The sequence below is a fragment of the Phodopus roborovskii genome, unplaced genomic scaffold, assembly GCF_943737965.1.
Source record: "Phodopus roborovskii unplaced genomic scaffold, PHOROB, whole genome shotgun sequence".
Taxonomy (NCBI): domain Eukaryota; kingdom Metazoa; phylum Chordata; class Mammalia; order Rodentia; family Cricetidae; genus Phodopus; species Phodopus roborovskii.
In genome coordinates, this window is record NW_026125575.1 from 3,684,904 (window position 1) to 3,708,550 (window position 23,647).

The following is a 23,647-nucleotide window of genomic DNA, read 5'->3' on the forward strand; positions in this document are numbered from 1 at the left end:
TTGTATGGAATACTAAGCACATTCATGTACCATTGTCCCTCAGAACATCACTGTGCTTTCCCAATGTTTCCACCTGAAGGAAGACTGATCTCTATTCCGTTTCTCATACATAAAATCTGTAGTCTACAGAACTTCCCCACAGTGAAACTGAACAGTGATGTTAGTCGTGAGGTCAGATTTAATAAATCAACAAAGACCAGGATATATGCTAAACATGAAGAGAGTGTTTGATGATGATTCTGGGGACCATTTGGGAAGTTTAAACTAACATACATCCTGTGGGATGTCTCTAGAGAAGGATAAATGCCTAAAATTTCACATTCTGAAATCTTGACCCACAAATATGGTGGGTGATTGCATGGGGTAAAGTAGCAGTCCAATTCCCCTGTATCTCCTCTCATACGAACATTTAAATCAAGTGTATTAATGTTTGCTAGTTGCTCTCTCACAAGCTGAATTTTCTATATGACTGATAACAAATAGATTAAAGCAATTGACACTAAGAGAAAAGATCTCTACTAGTTCCTTAATTCTGGTTTCCCATCGCTAAGAATTGAAGTAAACAATATGACTAAACCCAGACTGCATCTAATATATTCTCGTTGAATTTACAGAGATTTGCACTAAGGATGTGGTACCCTCTTCTGCCTGCAGAGAATGAACCTGGACTCACTTAACATTTTGCATTCAAGGACTGCACTGTGTGAACCATGCAATTTCCTGTTTACATGGAATTAGAAATCCAGAGGAGGATGAGGAAAATGTTCTGTAGCTTTTCATTGTTACCAGCATCTCCAACAAGTACAAGAAAATATCAGACGTCTGAAGGGAAATTGTAACCTTGCCCTGAGCCTCCTTTTATCCTCTCAGGATCCTCCCACAATGCAAAGGAGCCTCAGGCTCGGGCTGAAAGCCCAAGCCTAGCTGAGCAGCCCCATCTGCTTCTCACTGGAGCCTTTAGCAGAGCATGGCTGTCCTGGTGCTGCTCCTCTGCCTGCTGACCTTTCCAAGCTGTGAGTATGCAGGGTTTCAGGAGAGGTACCCAGGAGGGTCATTATGGGATGGATGACTGATGGTGATGCTGTCTGTCCCCAGGTGTCCTGTCCCAGGTGCAGCTGAAGGAGTCAGGACCTGGCCTGGTGCAGCCCTCACAGACCCTGTCCGTCACCTGCACTGTCTCTGGGTTCTTATTGACTGGGTATAGAGTTCACTGGTTCCTCCAGACTCAAGGAAAGGGTCCTGAGTGGGTGGAACATGAAGTGGTGGAGGCATGTATTATAATTCCATTATCAAATCCCAAATCAACATCAGCAGGGACACCTCCAACAGGCAGATTTTCTTAAAACAGAACAATCTGCAAACTGAGGACTCTGCCACCTACCACTGTGCCAGATACACAGTGAGGATACCCCAGTGTGAGCCTGTACAAAAATCTCACTACAGAAACCTCCGGGACAGCTTGAGGACCTGGCCTGGCACAGCCCTCACAGACCCTGTCTCTCACCTGGATTTATGCTGCATTCTAATTACCAGTTATACTAAGCTGGGTATGCCAGCCTCCCTGAAAAGGTCTTGAGTGGATAGGAGCCATAGATAATGTTGGAGGCCTATATGATAGTTCTGGCCTCAAATCATGAATCAGCATCAGCAGGAACACCAACAAGAGTCAAGTTTTCTTAAAACTAAACAGTCTGCAAACTGAAGGACACAGCCATGTATTACTGTGCCAGATACACAGTGAGGAAACTCCAGTGTGAGATGTACAGAATCCTCCCTGCAGGGACTCTCAGGACCAGCAGGAGGACCTGATATCCATAGGGAAGCCCGTGACAAGTACCAGGTTGCTTCAGAGTTAGGAAGTTCTGGACTACACAGCATAAGCATGTGTTTTAATGTCAGCACCTGTGGTCTCCTCTTCCTGCCATGGATTTCTTCTAGAGTCTCCTCTGTTTCATATTCTATTCCAAGTTTTATGTTCACACACTAGAACAAATATTTTTCTTCAAGAAATTTCTGAGTAATCCAGCTGCTTCTTGTTTTCCCATTGGATAGCAATTTTTTCTACATTTCATATCTACATACATATACTTACACATTTCCATATACATATATATTTTGTACAAATTAATTAATATTTCAAAACTCTGTGCAATGGTGGAGAATGTTGGTCCACGCCTTTAATCTTGTCACTAGGAAGACAGTGACATGAAAATCTCTCAAAGTTCAAGGTCAGTTGGTTCTACACACTGAGTCCAGGCCAAAAAGAGCGTCCCTGTAAAAAAGAAAATGAGAAAATAAGTCAGTTCATTGACTTGCGGATATCTGTTTCTTCATGTTGATGTGATGGTGTGTGTGTGTGTGTGTGTGTGTGTGTGTGTGTGTGTGTGTGTGTTTGGATGTGTGACTTTATATGTGACTGTGGGTACATTTGTATAGACAAGAACTGATCCCACATTCTTTCAAAAAAGACTGAAATTATCCTATCTTTTTAATCTATAGATCAGTCCATCATCATGCCAAAAGCAACATGGGAAGAAAAGACTTTATGTGATCTTAATCTGAAAGTCCTCGTGGATGAAAATTAGGGCATGAAATCAAGGCAGGAAAGTGAAGGTGGGAACTGAATCAAAAACCATGAAGGAACTGTTCTTATGGCTACACTCCATGGTTGTTCAGCATGCTTTCTCACCTAATGCAGGAACACCTCCCCATGGATGGCATCACTCCCGTCTGCCTGGACCTTCCCACATCTATCAATACTTAGGAAAATCACCCCACAGTGATTCGTGCACAACAACAGATGGAGACATTGACTATCAAGTGGGGTTCATTGTTCCCTGATGACCCTAACTTGTGTTACACTGACAAAGTTCCAACCACAACATACATGACCATGCTCGTATTGTTAGGATAACATGACCCATTAAGTGAGTAATCCAGTTGCTTCTTGTTTTCCCATTGAATAGCAATTTTTTCTACATTTCATATCTACATACATATACTTACACATTTCCATATACACATATATTTTGTACAAATTAATTAATATTTCAAAACTCTATGCAATGGTGGAGAATGTTGGTTCACACCTTTAATCTTGTGTCTCATAATACACTTAAGGATAAAATGCACATCTCAAATAGATGCTTGGGTGTACTACGAACACTTTACCTTTGAAAATAACTTCTGCTATGACTTCCTTTAGGGAACTCATAGAAAAGGGAAACTCAAGGAAAAAAGAGAATACAGAAAATGGATACAAACTGTTTCCAAATTAACCAAAGAAAAAAGTACTTGAATAAATGGACTTATGCCAAGTTCTTCAGTATAGTATGAGCTATGAGCATGTTTTTCAATACTCCTCAAATGTTTGTTACCACAATGAAAATATCAGATAATTCCAAGATGAGACATACTGCGAATAATATCTGAAAAAAATATTGACTTAACACTCAGAGCATCAAGCAACAGGGGACACAGCACTCATAGTTAGTGTAGGATTCCATCAGACCTTGCACAGGATGGCTGGCTCACTAATGTTCACCCAGTCTCTACCTCTGCCACATTGAGTGCACAAAGATTATGCACACAGAAATAAGGGGCACAGATGTGAGATGTCCACTACCAAGCAGCAGGCAGACACTCTCTGATGCTGACTGAACAGGGTGGTTTCAGATCTGCACTTGACTTGCCGGAAGTTTATTTTACCAAGGCATGGAGGAAACACCTGTTCTCCATGGAAAACTACACCTCACTGCCCAGGGTTTCCGATCCTTGTATCTGCCCTCTTCCCCGCATCCTGTCATGAATTCACATACACTGGCTTAATTTCTACCTTAGATAACATAACTCAATTTACATAGTGATCTGTGTTATAAAGTTTAATGAACAGCTGTACTTCCCACCATTTGCCAAGGCAAATTCTCATTTAGAAATCTGTTTTGTTTTGTTTTATCTGTATTACAAATTAAAGTACTGACATGAAAGTCAACAGAGAACAGTAGACTGTTGTAAACCAAGTGATAGTAAATCTAGTCCCTCCGGCATGGTGTTTCTAAGTGAGAAGGTGAGTAGGCTGAGCCTAATCAGTTGAGAACCAAATCAGTCTCTTGGGTTATCTCTCAGGTAGCACATGAAGTCACGTGTCATAATAATAGTGAGCTGCTTCCTCACAAGTTATAGTTCAGTTGAGTGATGAGAATAAGGATTATTCCACTTACATGGGGACAGAAGTTACATCATTCAGATTTTTACAAAGTAATTTATTGAGGGGCTAGGGGCATACAATAATCTCTGCTAATTAACACACATTTTAGAGTTTCCAAGTGAGTAAACACCCGTGAGAACACACAGCTGTGACAACTGGTATTTAACAAGGTCACCCCCCCAGACCTATGTTCCTGATTGGAAAGCCCCACATTGCACATTAGTGGGGTTACTGACTGAAAATGACCCTTCAGTGTGTACAGTGTGTAGTGATAGTATCCATAGATGAGGAGATGGCTCTGAGGTAATGTGGCTTTTTCCCAGTATGAGTATATCAGTGAGATCCTTAACAGTTAGCTCAGAGGCTGGGTTCAATGGTTTATCCTATATTCCCTGCACTTTAGATGGTGACAGGGGACTCTCTGAGACTTGAGATACAAACATTCTATCTGAACATGTGAACTGCAGGTTCAATGTGAGACCCTGCCTCAAAAAATAAGACATAGTGTATTGAGAAAGACACCCAGAATCTAAATGCAGCCTCTATTCTCATGTGCAAAATATGTGGTGCTCACACAGTCTACGTGTCCTCAGTGCATTTGTCTATCTCTGAAAATTCCTGTAGAGAATTCAGGATGGAATTTGGGGCTCTTAGTGATCAGAAATCATGCTTTAGAAACTGCTGAAAGCTTCTGGATGCCAAGGGAGAAACTTTAAGTTTGTTGGACCTAAAATATATCAGAACCACTTTAGACCAAGAACATGAACAATGTGTTATTCAGAGTCTAACACTCTGCTGCAGGATAATACAACTGCCATGTTGACACAATTATTACTGAGCAAAGAAGTACAGATGAGTGTTCTAATTTGAAGTAGAACCGATGTCAATTAGTATGGAGATGTCTTTGACATTCTTGAGTATTCTCTGGGGTTATATTTTATTTGAATAGTTGAAGTACGCCAAGAGAGCAGTCTCATTTTCTTCTCGAGAACAACTAATTTTATCACTTGTCTGAGAGGGGAGTCCACAGGATAACACATAGGTCAGGGAAAGAGAAGAGAGAAGCCAATGGATATTGGTAGGTTAAAGGGATCAAAGAGAGACGTTCAGGATGAAAAACAAGTGAATTTGCTACAAACAGAAATGTGTCTCCAGAGCAAGCACAGAGTGGTAGAGTCACAGTGACAAGGAATGCCTCATTGGAAAGATTCTTATGGCAAGAGGACACTGTTGTCCCATGCAAAATAAAAGTCAGCAAAGTGTTAAGCGTTCCAACCACAGAGAATGAGCTCTGCAAACCTCATGAGGCAGGTGTGACCCTGCCCATGGTCACCATCATGGAGTCAGAGAGAAGCCACGTCCAGCACAGATAGTGGGGAAACTGACCTCTTACAGAATCTCAACTGTTTGTGGCACATTTAAATTTCACACATGGACCAAGGAGCTGTGACAGTGAGGACACACAGCATGCTGTTCTGAGCAACTTCACAAAACAGAACTAAATGAAATAAGGTGAAACCTTATTAAAAAGTTGAGCATAATGCTAATTTACTATGTCAATTTCTATAGCTGCCATCATTGTCTTTGATGTCTTATACCTGCACAGAGCACTGCATTTCTCCAAAGGACCAGCTCCAGAGCCTGTTAAATCAAGAAGACATGCAAAAAATCTGCTCTGTGCCATGAAAACCAGCCCTGTCCTGACCCTACAGCTCTGGTAGAGGAGACAAACACTGTATTCCCAGGTCCTCCTCTTCTGTGAGCAGCACTGAACACAGACCACTCTCCATGGCCCTGGGGCTTGTTAAGCTTTTCCTTGTCATATTTTTAAAAGGTCATCAATGCAGAGGAGTTGCTTGGTTTTGTGTGAACATGAGATAGAAAAATCAGCTACTGGGACATTTTTCTGATCAGAATACTCTGTTTGCAGATTCCAGTGTGAGGTGCATTTGTTGGAGTCTGGGGAAGGCTAGGTGCATCCTGGAAAGTTCCTGAAACTCTCCAGTCAAGCCTCTGGATTCATGCACTGGGTCTCCCAGGCTCCAAGGAAGGGGCTAGAGTGAGTCACTGTCTTCAGTACTGGTGATATTGACACCTATTATGCTGAGGCTGTAAAGGGCCTAGTAACCATCTCCAGAGACAATGCCAAGAATATCCTGTACCTGCAAATGAAATTTTTGGGTCTGTCGACACAGACGTGTATTACTGTGCAAGACACAGAGTGAGTGAATGTTACCCTGATCTCAGAAACAAACCTCCATGCAGGGTTCTCAGGACCAGCATGGGCCGCAGACAGCACACAGAGCTCTGAGTCACAGAATAGCCTATTCAGAGAGGCAAACATGGATGGACTCTTCAGTGTCTTGGCTGCCTCTTCATATCACACTTAAAAATACAGGAGTGAGTGAGAAGGAAGGGGAGGGAGATTTAATATGGAAACAGGAAGGTTGTCAGAGAGCCTGGGAAGGATGGAAGGAAGGATGGAATATGTATAAGAGAAGAAGGGGACAGAAAGCGTCATCAGAAGTGAGAAGCTGAGGAGACAGGGTGATAACAATGAGTTCTTCATAGTTTCTTTTAGATAAGCTTTATACTGTCTCAGTCTTCATAAAATGTCTTCTGCAGAAAATGCCCTTTCCCTATTTCAAAAGAAACATTCCCCATTATCTTCCTTGGTTGTGAATATCTGTGTCTGGTTTCATCATTTAGTGGATGAAGGCTCTATGATGATAGTTGAGGTAGTCACCAATCTGATTATAGGATAAGTCTATTTTGGGTTCTGGGCCAAACTCCAGGAATCCATTTGAAGATATGGAGGAGGGAATATATGAGCAAGGGAAGTCAAGATCATGACAGAGAAATCTACAGAGACAGATGAACAAACTTGGGGAACTCATGAGCTATAGACTGATAGCTGTGGAGCTACCATGGAACAGAACTAGCTACTCTCTGTTTGTGAAGCTTGAACTAGCTAAGGGGACCCTGGCAGTAGTATCAGGGTATTCTCTGGGAACATGAGCTAGCTATGGGAGCCCAGTCCCTAGGAAGGGATGTTATGATCATCCTTAACACAGAGGGGAGAGGCTTGGACCAGTCACAGTTTCTGTGCCAGACTTTGTGGTGTCGCCATTGGAGCCCTTACCAGTTAGGAGTGGATGGTGTGTGGTCTGGTGGGGTAGGTAATGGAGGCAAGAAAAGGGGTATGAGGGAAAACTTTGGTTTCAATGTAAAATGAAATTTAAATGTAATAGGGCAAAACACGTGTATGCCTTTGCCATTTTGCAAAATTGTCACTGGAGGCTTGCCCAGACATTTCTTCCAACTGACATTTCCAGCTCCCAGAAGATCATAGCTCGTGCTACACTGACACAATCCTAACCACAATATAAATACACAATGTGTGCTGTATTCTAACATGACCAATTCATGAGGGTCCATGTGTCCACAAGACATAAGTAAATAAAATACTGAGTCAGCTCTAGGTACAAGGATTTACCCCCTAAAACAGATATTTACAAACAATGTGCAGCTCTATCCTCAAGGCAATCCCATCCGATGTGACTTTTCTAGTGAAAGCATTCTAGAGAGTTTCCTGGAGGAGAGAAACCCACAAGTATGAGAGCACATAGGAACACACTACGTCTCAGAAAAAAATTGTTGAGTAAGTGACCTCATAGCACTTTCAAAAAGACAGGGAGAATAATATTGAATTATGTCTATGCTCTTATTTCCCAAGGTTTTATAAACATAAAGAAAACTCAGGAAAAATCAAGATACAACGCAATGAGCATAATGTCTGAAAAATCCTCTTCCAAACCTCAGAGGAACATGAAAAAGAGGGACAGAGCACGCATGGGTGGAGGGTGTCCTTCAGATAGCTGTCACCTCAATGTTAAGACCTCTCTACACCACTGCCTCTCACACTACAGAGGGTGCCCAGAGGAAGAAGAGACAGGATATATGCATGGGGTGCCCATTGAGAAAGAAGTGGAGGGTGTTCCCAGAAACTTACTGAACAGGTTGTTTTGAGTTATTATCTTCCCTTCCATGGTGATATACTTCATCAAGACATGGAGGAAAGCCCACAATCCTTTGTTCTCCATGGTGATCTTCAACACAGAGAAAACAGTTCCCGTGGTTCATGCGTGCCCTGCCTCCAAATCCTGTTATCACTTAGGGTTCTATGACATTTTATTGCTTCAGTTAAAATAACCCTGAAGCTTGTCTGCATGCTACTGCTTTGCGTGGAGTGCTCATTATGAAAAGCTGACCTTCCCATACCTCAACAATACAATAATCATATTCATGAATGTGGTTTTGCAATGTGATCCAAGCAGTATTGAGATAAAGAGAGAAATATAAAAGTACACAGAGGCAGACAAAGAGGACGTAGTAAGACATATCTCCATGCATGTTATATCTGAGTGGGCAGATGATTCTTAGCCCACTGACATGGTAGCACACAAATCCCTTGGGTGTCCTCTCAGATGAATATTTGAAATTACATGCACTAAATGTTTGTGAGTTGCTTCCTCAAAACTTCAATTAAGGTGAGTGAAAGGGAAAAGGCTGACTCCACTGACACAAAGAGAAAGGAATTTAAGTAGTTACTTACTCTGTATTTCACAGGTAAGAGACCAGAATGCTGACTACATGCATATGACTAAATGTCATCTAAATACTGCTGGAACATACAGTAACATACACTGCACCGGGGATATGATGCGCTCTTCTGCCTACCAAGCATGATCTGGACTAATTTAAAGTTTTTCATTCAAGCCCTGCACTGTGTGAATCATAACATTTCATTTTACTTGTAACTGGAAATGCAGACCTCATCACAAATTGTTCCTGTCACCAGCTCCTCTGAGAAGCACAAGGCAAATATCAGTCACCTGAGGTGAGAGTAGAAACCTTGCCCTGAGCCTCCTTTTATCCTCTCAGGATCCTCCCACAATGCAAAGCAGCCTCAGGCTCAGGCTGAAAGCCCAGGCCTAGCTGAGCAGCCCCATCTGCTTCTCACTGGAGCCTCCAGCAGAGCATGGCTGTCCTGGTGCTGCTCCTCTGCCTGCTGACCTTTCCAAGCTGTGAGTGTGCAGGGATTCAGGAGAGGGACCCAGGAGTGTCATTATGGGATGGATGACTGATGGTGATGCTGTCTGTCCACAGGTGTCCTGTCCCAGGTGCAGCTGAAGGAGTCAGGACCTGGCCTGGTGCAGCCCTCACAGACCCTGTCCCTCACCTGCACGGTCTCTGGGTTCTCCCTGAGCAGCTATGGTGTACACTGGGTCCGCCAGCCTCCAGGAAAGGGTCTGCAGTGGATGGGAGTAATATGGGGTGATGGAAGCACAGAATATAACTCAGCTCTGCAATCCCGAATCAGCATCAGCAGGGACACCGCCAAGAGCCAAGTTTTCCTCAAACTGAACAACCTGCAATCTGAGGACACAGCCATGTATTACTGTGCCAGACACACAATGAGGTAACTCTAGTGTGAGCTTGCACAAAAACCTCTCTGTAGGGACACCTCAGACCAGCAGGGGGCTCATGGAAACAGTACAGGCTAGAAAGATTTGGGTTATGCTGCATGAGCACATATTTTAATGTCAGAACCTGTTATTTCCTTTTCCAATCAAGGATATCATCTAGAGGCTTCTCTACTGTCATATTGTTCTCAGGTTTTTTTCCACAAGTCCTCTAAGATATCCAATTGCTTTTGTTATCCCATTGAAGAACATATATTTTTATAAATTCCCTATGTGTACACACACACAAACTCACACACACGCACACATGCACGCACGCACGCACACACGCACGCACGCACACACACAGGCACACACGCACGCACACGCACACACACGCACACACACGCACGCACGTACACGCACACGCACACACGCACACACGCACACACACACACACATACGGACCGGCACACGAACACACACACACACACACACACACACACGCATGAACATTTCCTCATATATCCAGATATCTCAAAAGAATTCTACAATTTTTACATTTGATGAGGGTTAAGATCAGTAAGTTGGGAATTTTGAAAACTTTGTATTTCATCCTGTTTCTTTTTCTACTTTCAGAGAGAAATCACAATCTCCCTAATTTAATGTCATTTTCCCATGACTGCAAGGAAACAAACCCATGTACAGATCTGGGACACCCTACAATAATTTTAGTATGGCTGACATCCATTTCTTAGAGTACATTTCCTAAGAGGTCCTTTGTTTTCTTGGTGCCTGGAAGGCAATTACAAAATGCCCACAGGTTCATCCTGCTTGATGTGATACGTAGACTCTTGAGAACAAAGCTGAGGTAAACTTGAGAAAAAAGTTTAGATTGCTCACCCAGTGCTAGAGAAACAACTGGGAATTTACATGAATTTCCTGACACTGGCAATTAGCAGTTCTTAACAACCTATAAGGAAAGAGGAACATGTGACTCATGTTGGAGAGGATGTGGAGAAAGTGGAACACTCCTCCACTGCTGGTGGGAGTGCAAACTCATACAGCCATTTGGGAGATCAGTATGGCGGTTCCTCAGAAAAATGGGAATTAGTTAACCACAGGACCCGGCAATCCCCCTCTTAGGCATATACCCAAATGATCCACATCCATGCAACAAAGACATCTGTTCAACTATGTTCATAGCAGCACTATTTGTAATAGCAAGAACCTGGAAACAACCTAGATGCCCCTCAATTGAAGAATGGATAATGAAGATGTGGCACATCTACACAATGGAATACTACTCTGCAGAAAAATATAATGGTATCTTGAAATTCTCAGGCAAGTGGATGGCACTTGAAGAAACCATCCTGAATGAGGTAACCCAGTCACAAAAAGAGGAACACAGTATTTACTCACTCATATATGGATATTAGACCTAGATCAAAGGATCAGCAGCCTATAATTCACACCACCAGAGGAACTAGGATACAAGGTGTATTCTAAGAGATTCATATAAAGTCCCACACAGAAGGGGAAGGGACAAGTCCTCCAGAGCACAGGGGAAGTGGGGGAGGACAGCGAATGGAGAGAGAAGTAGGAGAAAACCAGGGGGAGGAAAGGAAAACCCCTGGGACCAGGAAGATTGAGCCTGGTTAGGAATAGAAGACAGGAGAGAGAGAGAGAGAGGGAGGGAGGGAAGGAGGGAGGGAGGGAGGGAGAGTGAGGGAGGGAGGGAGGGGGAGGGAAGGAGGGAGGGAGGGAGGGAGGGAAGGAGAGAGAGAACATAAAAGAGGGAGCCAATATTGGTTTGAAGATAAAACTGAACACAAAGAAAGGTCTAGAGAACTACAAGACTGCTGCCAACTAACAATTTGAGCTTCCGAGGAAAGGCTACCATAAATACCCTTCCCAGATAGTGAGATCAACAACTAACTTATCCATGGAGCCCTCAACTAATGCCTGTTGGAAACAGGAGCAAACACCCATACATAAACACTGAGTCGAAGTAAAACCCACATGCAGATGGAGAGGACAAGACCAGGCCGCAGAAACACACAGAGACAGCTTACCTGAACAACAAGGAGCTAACGCCCACTAGACTGATAGCTGGGAAGCCAGCATGGGACTGACTCAGGCCCCCCTGAATATGGGTCTCAGCCAGAAAGACTGAGCAGTCTAAGGGACCTCAGACAGTGGAGCCAGGATGTATCCCTGAAGCACAAAAGGACCTTGCAAACACATCCCCCATGGAGGGATAACTGCCTTAACCTAGAGACAGGAGAGAAGCCCTAGTCCCTACTTCACATGACCTGTCAGACCTGCATGACCCCAACTGAATGGCATTCCCCTACATATGGAATTGGGGTTGGGGGATGGGAGGGGAGGGTGGTTAGAGTGCATGTGAGAGGGCAGAGAGGGTAACAGGGAGGGAAGGAGGGAGGGAGAGGGAACTGGGATCAACTTGTAAAATAATAAATTAAATTTAAAAAAAAAATGCTTTGACTCCAAAATTTAAGTTCAAGGACAAGTTGCTGGGGGAAAAGGATTTCTATTTTTGTTTCCACAGAAAATGAAAAGATGTGGATTCCTTCCAAACTAATGTGGTTTGATCAAGCCAGACCACCTGAAACAGAGTACCAGGTGATCCTACATTCAACACAGCTGGACAAAGTAGCCTGACAGACTACAGCCAGGATTTCTGAATCTTCTTCGAATCCCCCATGACAGCACCGCTTACCAGCAGGAAGTAGTTTGGAAAGAACGACGCCCAAATTCCCAAATATTGTCTATAAATGTTTGTTTTCACTTAAATGGACTTGGTTAGATAAAATAAATAAATAAAAAAGAAAGAAAAGAGGAACACATGCCCTTAATTCATCACCACGAGTTCTAAGCTATGAATGCAGAAACATACACTCATAACTAAAAATGTAGTATTTGTGTAATTCTTTTATCATCAAGCACTGGGTAGTATTGTAGCTTAAGAGCTCTTGTGCAGTATACATGTGGTTTTGATTTAGTGTTAAAATGTCAGAACACATTCCTCATTTTGACTAATAAGCAATGTGTTTATACCATCACTATTCCCTGTTTAAGATTATTTACAGGCACTCACTGTTAAAGAGCACCTAAGAGATCTGTATCGTTTTTTGTCTCAAGGACAACCCATGTCTGTCACTTATCTGAGGCATTAGATGTCACAGGGAACACAGACAAGAGGTGATGTCCTCATGAACAGACATCTTCCTGCAATCCATCCTCTGATTGGGCTCCTTCATCTTGACCAATTTAGGAGCAAAAGTTTTCATAAAAGCAAACATCTATAGCACCAGTCAAACAGATGTTAAAGACAAAAAAAAAAAAAAAAAACAAATTTACTTTGGAGCTAAGGAAAAGAATGTTATTTACCAAAAGAAAAAAATGTACACAACTGTTTGGAATGAGGGGGAACAGATTCTGTGAGTAGTATGGGCAATAAGGTTTATCAGGAGTTAAATGAAAAAGAATGTGGTGAGGTGAATCAATATAATCACAGCCCTTTATAAACCAGCAGGATATTTTAAGTAGGAAGAATGGCATATAATAAAAAGATTATTTTAAATAACATATATGTATACATATATATATATATATATATATATATATTTGTGTGTGTGTGTTTCCTTGTATGTATGCATGTCTTTTGTAGTTATGTCTTTGTTGTTGTATCTCTGTCTATGTGTCTATGTCTGGCTGTTGTTCTCTTTGCTTGAGAGATGCATATTTTGTCCTAATATAAATAGTTTATACTAAAGGTGTTACCTCAGCATCCTCAGATAACTAAGACAGGGTCCGAATCAGGTGCTCAGGAAGGCAGGGAGTAGGAGTTTGACATTAGGGACTGTGTATCCTTTCCCCTGAGAAGGCCTCTGTAGACAGACCAGTTTCCCTCATGTCTAAGATAGCAGCGACTCCCCGGAAGGCAGTGGAGGAGGACACAGCTCAGCAGCCTTACCATCATATTTCAAAGTGTGGCAGACACTGTGCTGCGCATCCCAACAGTTCACACTTATATTAAAATAATCATTCTGGTGTGTGGTGTTGAGCAAGAATAATGACATGTGCTGCATGTGCTGTGGGTGATGCTCACATTAGACTTGATGATGCCATCATATCATGTAGTTCAGACTCTGGGTAGGAGCCACCAGCTAGGGATGCAATATCTTTCTCCTTCTCCTCTTCCTCCTCCCTTTTCATTTCATTGGTTGATTTGATTTGTCCATCCATTATGATCTTGACATTGATGCTCAGAACACTGATCTTGTACACTTTATTTTGCTACTGTGTTACACTCAGTCATAATTACTGGGAATCAAAGAGAGGAAATATTGGAGTCTGGTGTTTAAATTGATATAACCCAAAGGTGTAACGAAAATATTGTTCCCTGTAGGGAAAACGTGCTGTTTTAAAAGATTGAGATAAACCAGACACAGAAACACAAACATGGTATGTACTCATTCACAAGTGGATATTAGGCATAGACAAAGGATGACCAGCATACACTCCACAAATCTAAAATGCTAGGAAACAAGTAGGACCCTAAGAGAAACATACATAGTCCCATTGAGAAGAGGAAAGTGACAGGACCCCCTGAGAACATTGGGAGCATGGTGGGAGGGAGCGGGAGGTAGGAGAAAGGGAAGGAGGAAAGGAGAAGGGCGAGGAGGAACTGAGGGAGCAGAAAGATTGAGTCAGGGGAAGAATAGAGAAGAATAAGAAATGAGATGCCATGATAAGGGAGCCATTGCAGGTTTAAAGAGAAATCTCACACAAGAGCATTTATGGTTTTTTATAAATTATTCTGAATATGAAAATAAATGTTATGAATCCTGTATCTTAAATACCTTTAAAACTATTGATGTAATGGAATTGCACAACTTTTGAGAGTGGGATGATCTAAGAAAAGATGAAGGAATGGTTTTCAGAATCACATTATTTTAACGTAATAAAAATATATTCCAATTATTTTTTAAAAAAATTCCATATGTAATTGGTTGGAATGGTTGTTCGCACCTTTAATCCAGTCACTAGGGAGACAAACATGACAAGGAGTTCTCTTACAGGTCTGTATCAGATTGGTCTGCACAGTGAGTCCAGGGCAAGCATAGTTACCCTGTAAAATGTCAAGTCATCATCTGTGAATAGTTGTTACTGCATGTTAATCTGATGCGGGGTGTGTGTGTGTGTGTGTGTGTGTGTGTGTGTGTGTGTGTGTGTGTGTGTGATAATAAAATAGTTCACTATGTGAGTATCCACGTGTCCAGCAGACATAAGAAGATAAGTTGTGTGGTTTCTAGACTGCCATAGGAATGCAACAGAGTTGGTGCAGAGAGAGGCAATGCAGCTGTTACATTTCTGCACATAATATATTAGCAACAACTTGCTGAATGTAGCAATCAACAGGAGGGTGGAAGTAAGTTATGGAAGAGAGGATGTGGAGGTGAGTGAGAGGGAGGATGGGATGAGGGAGAGAGGAACTGAGGAAGCAGGAAGAGGGGCAGAGAAGCAGGGAAGGTGGGGAGGAAGGGAAGGGTTGAAGAGACCTGAGAATAGGAGGAGGGAGAGAGGGTCATCACGGGTGAGCAGCAGAGGACGGAGAAAAAAGTAGGGTTCAATGGCACATAACATTTTTTGAATATGCTGTATTCTGTCTCAATCTTCATAAAATGTCTTCTTCTGCAACAAATTCCACTTTGCTGTTTCAAATGATATATTCAAAATACAAAGGAAATTGTGCTACTCCAATGTTGCCTCTACAGGATTACTACAGGCCAATCTGGTGGAGGCTTTTCTTTTGTTCAACTGAGGCATTCAATACCCAGACGATCGTAACTTTTGATTCATTGACACAATGCTAGCCATCACACAAATGTCTAGTCTTGTATAGTCATTGTAACACAACCAATGTTAGTGTTCATGTGTAAAAAAGACAGAAGTAAACACCTGACTAAACTCACACAAGTACACAGATTTAACTATCAAATAGAAGATAACTATGGGAATTGTGCAGCTTTATCCAGAAGGCATTCCATTTGAAAGTGACTTTTCTTAGTGAATTCATCCTAGAGAGTTTTATGGATCATGAGAAGGGAATCTCACAACAGACCACAATATGTGTACACTGGCTATTATGTAGTTAACCAAAGTCATAAATTATGCACCGATGTTAGGGAAAACATGCAATTATTCTTGAGATTTGTAAGACCCTGTAAGAACAATGAAAAACCAGAAAAAAACAAGATGAGACAAATTGAACATAATCTGTGAAAATAGTCTCAACAACCAGGACAACATAAACGAGGGGACCAGAATCAGAACTTGCAGAGGATGTAGGTCTCACCAATGATAAGACCAGTCTTCACTACGGCCACTCACATTACAGAGGATGCTCAGAGGAATAAGGGACAAAGCATGTGGGGTGTCCAATGTGAAAGAAGTGCTGGATGTTCTCTGGGTCCTCACTGAACAGGTTGTTTAGCAATTATTCTCTTCCCATCCCTGGAGATTTATATCAACAAAGCATGGTGGGAAGCCCACCATGCATTGTTCTCAATGGGGATCTTCATCGCAAAGGAAACACCTCCACTTGTTGAAGTCCACCCATCTTTCCACTTCTTGGCATCACTTAGGATTCCCTGTCTTCTTATTACTTCAGTTAACACAATGCTCAAGCATTCTGCATGCTACTGCATTTTGTGATGTGGTATGAAAAGCTGATCTAACATCCCTACCAATGAAATAAGCATATTTAGGAAAATGCTTTCAAAATGTGCTTCATGTTATAGGACAAAAGGAGAGAAACATAAAAGTACAAAGAGAAAGACAGACAGAGACAAATTGAAAACAGCAGGTAACAAGACTGGTCCCAGGTGTGGTTTCCCTGGTTTGGCTGGTGAATACACTAAGATCACTGACAGGGCAGCAAAATCCATGCTTGTTCTCCTCTCAGATGAACATTTAATATCATATTCTTTATTTCACATCAGTAAGAGACTGAAGTGCATCGTGTGATTAAACTGAATCCCAAACACAGTACTTGAATTTACAGAGAAGTGCACTGAGGATGTGAATCTTCTTCTTTCTGCACAGCCGGAGTATGGATCTATGTATTTTACACAAGCATGCATACTGTGAATCATACAATCTCCAGTTATATTAAAGAGATAATACAGGCAGAACCAGGAAATTGTTCCTGAAGATTTTGTCACCAGTTCCTCAAGAGAAGCACAAGAAAATATCAGTCACCCCAGGGAAGACAGGAAAACTTGCCCTGAGCCCCCTTTTATCCTCTCAGGATCCTCCCACAATGCAAAGCAGCCTCAGGCTCAGGCTGAAAGCCCAGGCCTAGCTGAGCAGCCCCATCTGCTTCTCACTTGAGCCTCCAGCAGAGCATGGCTGTCCTGGTGCTGCTCCTCTGCCTGCTGACCTTTCCAAGCTGTGAGTGTGCAGGGATTCAGGAGAGGGACCCAGGAGTGTCATTATGGGATGGATGACTGATGGTGATGCTTTCTGTCCACAGGTGTTCTGTCCCAGGTGCAGCTGAAGGAGTCAGGACCTGGCCTGGTGCAGCCCTCACAGACCCTGTCCCTCACCTGCACGGTCTCTGGGTTCTCATTGAGCAGCTATGGTGTACACTGGATCCGCCAGCCTCCAGGAAATGCTCTGCAGTGGATGGGAGTAATATGGAGCAGTGGAAGCACCGATTATAACTCAGCTCTCCAATCCCGAATCAGCATCAGCAGGGACACCTCCAAGAACCAAGTTTTCCTCAAACTGAACAACCTGCAAACTGAGGACACAGCCATGTATTACTGTGCCAGAGACACACAATGAGGAAACTCCAGTGTGAACCTGCACAGAAACATGTCTGCAGGGATGCTCAGGACCAGCAGATGGCGACGCAGACCATCGACACTCTCTAGGACCAGGAGGAATTATTTCAGGACCTAGAAAATATTGGACTATGCTGCAAGAGCATGTGGTTTTTTGTACGAAATTGTGGGCTCCTTTCTACATAAGGAAATCTCCTAGAAGTCTCTGCCTATGTTCATATTCTATTAAACGTCCCATTCATTCACACACTAGAGAAAATGACTTTTCTCACAGATTGTCTAAGCTATCTATATACTCCTTGCTATCCGACATACCAGAATATGCTGTTAGATGTTCCATATATATGGATTCCATAACATATACATGTATTTCTACAGTAGACTGAAATTTTGAGAAATCTGTAATTGATATTCTTTATTTGGGGGGGGATGCACATGATGAGACAAACATCCCTTCTCTTAATTAATGTTACTTTCCAATAACACCTTAAATTATAAATATTCAGTTCTTCCTTCTAAACCAACAGTACTTAAAAGAGTTCACATGGTTACTATCTTTTACAGAGTCCATTTTTATGAATTCCCTGCTTGGTAGAGATTACCCCTCAAGAGGGTCTAGGTCCTACCACAAAAGACTTGACAGATTTTGATGATCCATCCTTAAAGGACTCAATCACCCTGGGGAGTGCGTGACGAATTTGACAGGAGGGGCTCAGGGTGGGCATGGGAGGGTGGGAGGAAGGGGAACTGGGATTGGTATATACAGAAAGAAATAAAATAATAAATAAAAAAGCAGAGAGAGAGAGAGAGAGAGAGAGAGAGAGAGAGAGAGAGAGAGAGAAATTACCCCACACATCAAAGTCCCTAATACTGATTCCTCTGCAGGTGTACTGTGTGCCTTTCTATGAGGAAATTCTAAGCCACCAGTCTGCAATCCCAGCTGACTCCAGCTGTAGCTAATCTGTGTGACATTTTCTCCTCATGTACTGTCCGAAGGAAAGACTGAACTGTCCAGATCTCTTCAAATCAGACCCTGATCCTCCTCAGCCCCCTTAAGAATAGTCAGTCCCTAATTTACAATCAACTGCTAATCTGGTATCTTGTGTTTCTTCTCCTTATCTCACTTCATTCAGGAGTCCCAAAATCATCCCAACTGACAACCAAGGACCCTCAGTCAGTCCCACTAAGTCAGACACAGACATAATGCACATCTAACTCCCTGCATTTCTCCCACAGGAGATCTCCCAAACCCCCGTCTGCCAGTTCCTGGATATTCTGTGTCTCTTCTCATGGTCCCCATTGCTAAGAGTCATTTAGGTTATGTTTTCATCTTAAACATTTATTAATTCATCACATATTACTATTTTCATCATTTATGGAACTGTAAACTCTACAAATAGATATTTAAATATAATACATCTCTGCCCAATTTCTCCTAAAACACCACCAATATCTTCCCTAAAATAAGGCTAAAAATACTTCATAACATTTAAAGGACAGTTAACATTGCACATATGTGCACAGAGCCAAACATGCTACATAAAAAAATATCTACCAATGATGACAGTCTCAAAAATGGATTCTTCTTCTCCTTGATCCATTTACATCCAACAGTTCCTCAGTGAGAGGAAAGGCCTGCAATTAATAAACACTGTGGATGTGTTCTTAGGCAGAGTATACACAGAAAACAGTAGCCATGATGAATTGATGAATACAATAACCCCACTCCATTCACTGCCAGTAGCATAAAGACAGTCATGAGTTGCCTGCTGCAATGACAGAATAAGACAACAGAAATTGGGAGTTAAAGGAATCAAAGAGAGAAGTTCAAATGCAAAACAAGTGAATTTACTATAAATAGAACTGTGTCTCTGCACCAAAGACAGCAGTAGAGCAATGTGACAAGGGAAGGCATATTTGTAATCCTCTCATGACTTGAGGTCAGCCTTATCTCATAACCAGGTACAATTCAGAAAACTCCAAAGTGTTCTTTGCACTAGGAAGGATTCTGCTAACATCCCCAGGCATATGGAATTGGGGTGGGGGGATGGGAGTGGAGGGTGTTTAGAGTGCATGAGAGAGGGCAGAGGGAGTAAAAGGGAGGGAGGGAGGGAGCAAAGAGGGAGGGAGGGAGAGGGAACTGGGATCCACATGTAAAATAATAATTTAAATTTAAATTAATGCTTTGACTCCAAAATTTAAGTTCAAGGACAAGTTACTGGGGAAAAGGATTTCTATTTTTGTCTCCACAGAAAATGGAAAGATGTGGATTCCTTCCAGACTGATGTGGTTTTACCAAGCCAGACCACCTGAAACAGAGTACCAGGTGATCCTACATTCAAAACAGCTGGACAAAGCAGCCTGACAGACTATAGCCAGGATATCTGATCCCCCATGACAGGGCCCCTTACCAGCAGGAAGTAGTTTGGAAAGAACAATGCCCAAATTCCCAAATCTTGTCTATAAATATTTGTTTTCATTTAAATGGACTTGGTTATATAAAATAAAAAAAGAAAGATAAATGAAAAAAGAAAATATGGCTTCTTTGACAGATTCCTAACCAGAATTATCTGTGTTTGCGGTGTCCAGTGTGAGGAGTAGCTGGTGGAGTCTGGGTGAGGCCTGGTGCACCTTAAGGGGCCCCTGAGCCTCTCCTCTGCACTCTCTGCTTTCGCCTCCAGTAGCTATAACTTGCACAAGATCCAGCAGGCTCCAGGGAATGGGCTGGAGCGGGTTGTATATATTAGTTATGACAGTAGTACTTATATCAAATATACTGATGCCATGAAGAATCGGTTCACCATCTCCAGTGACAATGCCGAGAACACCCTGTACCTGCAAATGAACAATCTCAAGTCTGAGGACACAGCCATGGATTACTGTGCAAGAGACACCATGAGTGAATGCTACTGTGAGCTCAGACACAAACCTCCCTGCAACATTGCTCAGGACCAGCAGGGGATACACAAAGGACTAACAGATCAGGTCCAGAGAAGCAAACAGGGCTTGACTCCTCTGTGTTTAGAGCCTCTTCATATCACACTCAAGGATTTTTTACAGCTGTAGAGTACATTAATCCTTGAAGTATCCAAATGGTTATCCAATTTCCTGGGTTTTTTAATATGTCGTGATGTTTCATTATGTTTCTCTCACTCCCAATAAGAGTACAGATCCCACCCAAGGATTCTCATGTGGTGAAACGTGAACCACAGAGCTCTTCCCCTGACCTTATTTTTGGTGATATTTATAGCATGCTCTGATCTAAATAAATGTAAAGCCTCAAAGGGATGAGTTGATTGTGTGGTGTTCCTGAAATAAACAGATCCTGAAATACCCAAAGGCACTGGAGAGTATGAATCCTCAGATTCAGGCCACAGACAGCATTTACCAGGGTCAGAGCACTGTGTGGGGTGCAAGTTCTAGCCAACATAGGAATAACACAGAGTCAGAGACCAAGAAACTGGATGCCCTCATTACCACCTCCATCATCACAAAACAGGTGCACATCAGATGCAGGTGTGGGCCTGACGTGAAATGTGTGTGAGGCTCATCAATGAGACAGAGAGCACAAGGCAGACAGGGACACCAAGAAGGTTTCAGAAGGCTGCAAGCAGCTCCTAACCCACTCAGCAGGCAGCATGCCTTTCAATTCCTTCTTTACTATTTATTTGTTATAGTGTTAATCTCATACTTCCTCTAAATTCCATGGGCCTGAGGAACTTTCTTTTAACATGCTCATCCCTTTTCTTTCCTGTAGATCCTATGACTGATTAACTCTTTGTCCCCAGGACACATGATTTTTAGTCCCTGATCCTAAATCTGAAACAGGTTCTTACCTGAAGCTTGTATGCACTCGAGTATGGCTCCTACAGAAACCTGGGAGAGGCTGACAATGATTCATCTCTCAATGGCATGTTGGGAGTCTGTGAAAATGCAGTTAAGTATTTAAAACCAGGAATTTTTTTTTCAGTGAAAGTGTGATGACCCTGAGAACTGAATTAAGCATGGTCACATTGTCTTGAACTAGTCTCTTCTATGATAATGTCTTAACTAGGGATGGGATACTCTGGCATCCTGTGAGCTCTGGGAAACTGTCAGGAGAGGGCTGGGTATTGATAAGTTCAGCAATTAAGCAGAGTCCCTGGAACTTAAAGACAGGAGCCAAGGCTACTTCTGCAAAGCAATTCCATCATTTCTTTCCTGCCCTTCCAGCATCTGGTCCATATAATTGTGTGAGGACTATGTTCTGACTGGTAAGAAGCTGAGACATTAATACCAAGACTACAACAACTTCATAGCTACAACTGCCACTAGTGAATGATTCATTAACTGGAAATAAGGTCCAGCCTGGTTGATGCCTGAGAATGGCCATTGTTGTGATTGCCTTTTATTTCCAAAAGATCATGGCTAATTTTTCTAAAATATTTGTTAATGGATGTTTTCAGAGATACAAGCACTACAATTCTTCTACGTCCTGTATGACCGTAAAGTTGATGAGGACCCTTAGAAGGAGGAGACTGTGTAGGTCATTTTGTTCTCGATTTTCCTTTTTTTGGAGCACACTTGTTATTCACTGTTTTGTATATAGTTTTGTATTAAGCCTAAATCTTAGGGAATTGTAATGAGATAGTCCTTCTGTGACACTGACCACGCCCATTGGGGGTGGAGCCATGGTCGGAAGTGACCTGTGGAAGGAGGTCGGAGACAGAGCCAGGAAAAGCTCTCTTTCTGGCCTGACTCGGACAGGAGAGGGGTTGAATTTCCTGGTGTTCATCTGTCTAGGTTGTAAGTTATTTCTCCCTGGATAAACATCTATTCAGCCTATTTGTTTATCCTGATCCTTATTTACCGCAATAAGACTGAGTGAGCTGAGAACACTATATGGAAGATTGCTACTCTAAAGTAAATAAAGAGATGACTCAATTGTTACCAAATCCAAAGTTTCCAAGACAGGTCCAATAAACAGACCGAGTTGTTCACAAAGGAGAGGATCTCATCACAGAAGCCAACTTCTTGTCTCCTCTCAGATGAACATTTAATATCACATGCACTAAATGTGTGTGTTTACATTTAATATCACATGTATTAACTGTTTGTGTCTTACTTTCTCACAAGTTGGAATTAATGCTCAGTCATGAGAATAAGGTTAACTCAATGGCAAAGGGGAGTATTTTAAGGAGATCCTTGAACTCATTTCACATAAATAAGAGACTGAAGTCTATCATATGAATAAAATCTTCGCAAAAACTCTGCTTCAATTACAGAGATGTGCTCTTCTTTCTGCACAGCATCAATGTGGATCTATGTATTTGACATAAGCCTGCACAATGTGAATCATACAAGCTCCTGTTTATATGTAAGTGGGCATACAGGCAGAAGTATTAAATAGTTCCTGATGAATTTGACATCACTTCCTCTGGAAGCACAAGGCAAATATCAGTCATCTAAGGGAAGAGTGTAAACCTACCCCTGAGCCTCCTTTTATCCCCTCAGGATCCTCCCCCAATGCAAAGCAGCCTCAGGCTCAGGCTGAAAGCCCAGGCCTAGCTGAGCAGCCCCATCTGCTTCTCACTGGAGCCTCCAGCAGAGCATGGCTGTCCTGGTGCTGCTCCTCTGCCTGCTGACCTTTCCAAGCTGTGAGTGTGCAGGGATTCAGGAGAAGGACCCAGGAGTGTCATTATGGGATGGATGACTGATGGTGATGCTGTCTGTCCACAGGTGTCCTGTCCCAGGTGCAGCTGAAGGAGTCAGGACCTGGCCTGGTGCAGCCCTCACAGACCCTGTCCCTCACCTGCACGGTCTCTGGGTTCTCATTGAGCAGCTATGATGTACACTGGATCCGCCAGCCTCCAGGAAAGGGTCTGCAGTGGATGGGAGTAATAGGGAGTGGTGGAGACACCGTTTATAACGCAGCCCTACAATCCCGAATCAGCATCAGCAGGGACACCTCCAAGAGCCAAGTTTTCCTCAAACTGAACAACCTGCAAACTGAGGACACAGCCATGTATTACTGTGCCAGACACAGTGAGGGAACTCCAGTGGGAGCCTGCACAGAAATCTCCCTGCAGGGACTCTCACGACCAGCAGGGGGCATTTAG

At 42.6% G+C, this 23,647-nt stretch overlaps 2 gene segments (V, D, J or C); both read left to right on the forward strand.

Annotated features, from left to right (window-relative positions):
• Positions 1-9,230: 9,230 nt before the first annotated feature.
• LOC127216955 (Ig heavy chain V region PJ14-like) lies at positions 9,231-9,693 on the forward strand. The segment is given in 2 exon segments: positions 9,231-9,294; positions 9,377-9,693. Coding segments are annotated over 2 exon segments (363 nt in total).
• Positions 9,694-17,098: 7,405 nt separating this feature from the next.
• LOC127216997 (Ig heavy chain V region MC101-like) lies at positions 17,099-23,647 on the forward strand. The segment is given in 2 exon segments: positions 17,099-17,154; positions 23,268-23,647. Coding segments are annotated over 2 exon segments (426 nt in total).